Consider the following 2500-nt stretch of genomic DNA (forward strand, 5'->3'; position numbering starts at 1 on the left):
TACATACCTGTATTCATTGGTTGTTCTGTGAGACTTACATACCTGTATTCATTGGTTGTGGTCTGTAAGACTTACATACCTGTATTCATTGGTTGTTCTGTGAGACTTACATACCTGTATTCATTGGTTGTGTGTTCTGTGAGACTTACATACCTGTATTCATTGGTTGGTCTGTGAGACTTACATACCTGTATTCATTGGTTGTTCTGTGAGACTTATATACCTGTATTCATTGGTTGTGTGGTCTGTGAGACTTACAAACCTGTATTCATTGGTTGTTCTGTGAGACTTACATACCTGTATTCATTGGTTGTGTGGTCTGTGAGACTTACATACCTGTATTCATTGGTTGTGTGGTCTGTGATCACGATGGGAGAAACACTGGATGGAAGGACTTCTCTGAAAGACGGGAACAAAAAAATAAATCAGGGATTTGGGAAAATACAATATCATGATGTGGCATAAGTGTTGTCTTTACCTTGTTGTAATCACTAAATATGTTATACTTTTACTTAGATATACTAAATATAAAGATATGTATATAGAAACATTCACAAATTGTTACATCGCGATGCACTGTGAGCTTGTAGATCTGCTATTTTTCTTAAAATTAATATTATAATATATGTTTTAGTTAGTTTTGTAAACATTACATTTTTTTCCTAAAGTCTTGTTTTTAATTGTATTTCATTGAACTAAACTAGTTGTAGTTACTTCATTAGTTGTACACGCAGTTAGTTTTATAAACACTAAACAGTTTCATTTATTTAGTATAAACAGTGACAACGATTTTTTAAAGATAAAAGATAAAATCTCTTGACCTTTCTTTTTTAAATATTAATGTTATATATCAGTGGTTCTCAACCTGTGGAACGTGAGGCCCTCTGGTGGTTCACAGAGCACCCTCCCCAAAAAAGAAAAAAGTGGGGACTGAGATATATAACTAGAAAAAGTGCTCCTCGGAGCACAGGTCTCCACCAGGTCAGGTAGGTTATTGTGGGCCAGCAATGTTCAGAATTCACCAATCAGGATGGAATATGAAAAATCTGACGGAAGCGTCTTGGTCTCTTGACTACAGAGATAATGTGTACTGATTTGCATGATGTTTGGACAACATTTGTAGGAGTAACATAAAAAAGAAAAGTGTTGCAAAAATCGGCCTCCTGGTGGCGCTATAAAAGGCAGATGTGAAAAATGCAGGGCAAAGGTTTTTCCTTGCTCTCTAGGGAGTGTGCATACAAAGTTTTACACTGATTGGTGCAGTTATAGGTAAAAACACAAATCGGCCTGTTATAGCGCCACCATCAGGCTGATTTATAAAAATTCAAGTGGCATTTCTTCCTCGGCTTCGTGGGAACAAGTCTCTGTGTCTCTGTCTGTCTCTCTGTGTCTCTGTCTGTCTGTCTGTCTGTCTGTCTGTCTGTCTGTCTGTCTGTCTGTGTCTCTGTTTGTCTCTCTGTCTGTCTCTCTGTGTCTCTGCTTGTCTCTCTGTCTGTCTCTCTGTGTCTCAGTGTCTCTGCCTGTCTCTCTGTGTCTCTGCCTGTCTCTATGTCTGTCTTTCTGTCTCTCTGTGCCTCTGCCTGTCTCTCTGTCTGTCTTTCTGTCTCTCTGTGCCTCTGCCTGTCTCTCTGTGCCTCTGCCTGTCTGTCTGTCTTTCTGTCTCTCTGTCTGTCTTTCTGTCTCTCTGTGCCTCTGCCTGTCTCTCTGTCTGTCTGTCTGTCTTTCTGTCTGTCTCTCTGTCTGTCTGTCTGTCTTTCTGTCTCTCTGTCTGTCTTTCTGTCTCTCTGCCTGTCTTTCTGTCTCTCTGTCTGTCTGTCTTTCTGTCTATCTGCCTGTCTCTCTGTCTGTCTTTCTGTCTCTCTGTGTCTCTGCCTGTCTCTCTGTGCCTCTGCCTGTCTTGCTGTGGTCTCTGCCTGTCTCTCTGTGTGTCTCTGTCTGTCTCTCTGTGTCTCTGCCTGTCTCTCTGTGCCTCTGACTGTCTCTCTGTGTCTCTGCGCCTCTGCCTGTCTCTCTGTGTCTCTGTCTGTCTCTCTGTGTCTCTGTCTGTCTCTCTGTGTCTCTGCCTGTCTCTCTGTGCCTCTGCCTGTCTCTCTGTGTCTCTGCCTGTCTCTCTGTATCTCTGCCTGTCTCTCTGTGCCTCTGCCTGTCTCTCTGTGCCTCTGCCTGTCTCTCTGTGTCTCTGTCTGTCTCTCTGTGTCTCTGCTTGTCTCTCTGTGTCTCTGTCTGTCTCTCTGTGTCTCTGTCTGTCTCTCTGTGTCTCTGTCTGTCTCTCTGTGTCTCTGTCTGTCTCTCTGTGCCTCTGCCTGTCTCTCTGTGTCTCTGTCTGTCTCTCTGTGTCTCTGCCTGTCTCTCTGTGCCTCTGCCTGTCTCTCTGTGTCTCTGCCTGTCTCTCTGTGCCTCTGCTTGTCTCTCTGTGCCTCTGTCTATCTCTCTGTGCCTCTGCCTGTCTCTCTGTGTCTCTGTCTGTCTCTCTGTGTCTCTGTCTGTCTCTCTGTGTCTC

At 43.5% G+C, this 2500-nt stretch overlaps 1 protein-coding gene across 9 annotated transcripts in view; it reads right to left on the reverse strand.

The window, feature by feature from the left end:
- The window catches only part of LOC311063266 (uncharacterized protein), a 151760-nt gene that overhangs the window by 18815 nt on the left and 130445 nt on the right, over window positions 1-2500 (reverse strand). For all 9 annotated transcript variants that reach the window (XM_084082575.1, XM_084082578.1, XM_084082579.1 and 6 more), the window contains one exon: window positions 337-399. In XM_084082575.1, coding sequence (XP_083938701.1) covers window positions 337-399 — 63 coding nt within the window. The remainder of the gene's footprint in view (window positions 1-336; window positions 400-2500) is intronic.

The sequence above is a fragment of the Gymnoscopelus microlampas genome (assembly GCF_963454915.1).
Source record: "Gymnoscopelus microlampas genome assembly, chromosome: 16".
Classification (NCBI taxonomy): domain Eukaryota; kingdom Metazoa; phylum Chordata; class Actinopteri; order Myctophiformes; family Myctophidae; genus Gymnoscopelus; species Gymnoscopelus microlampas.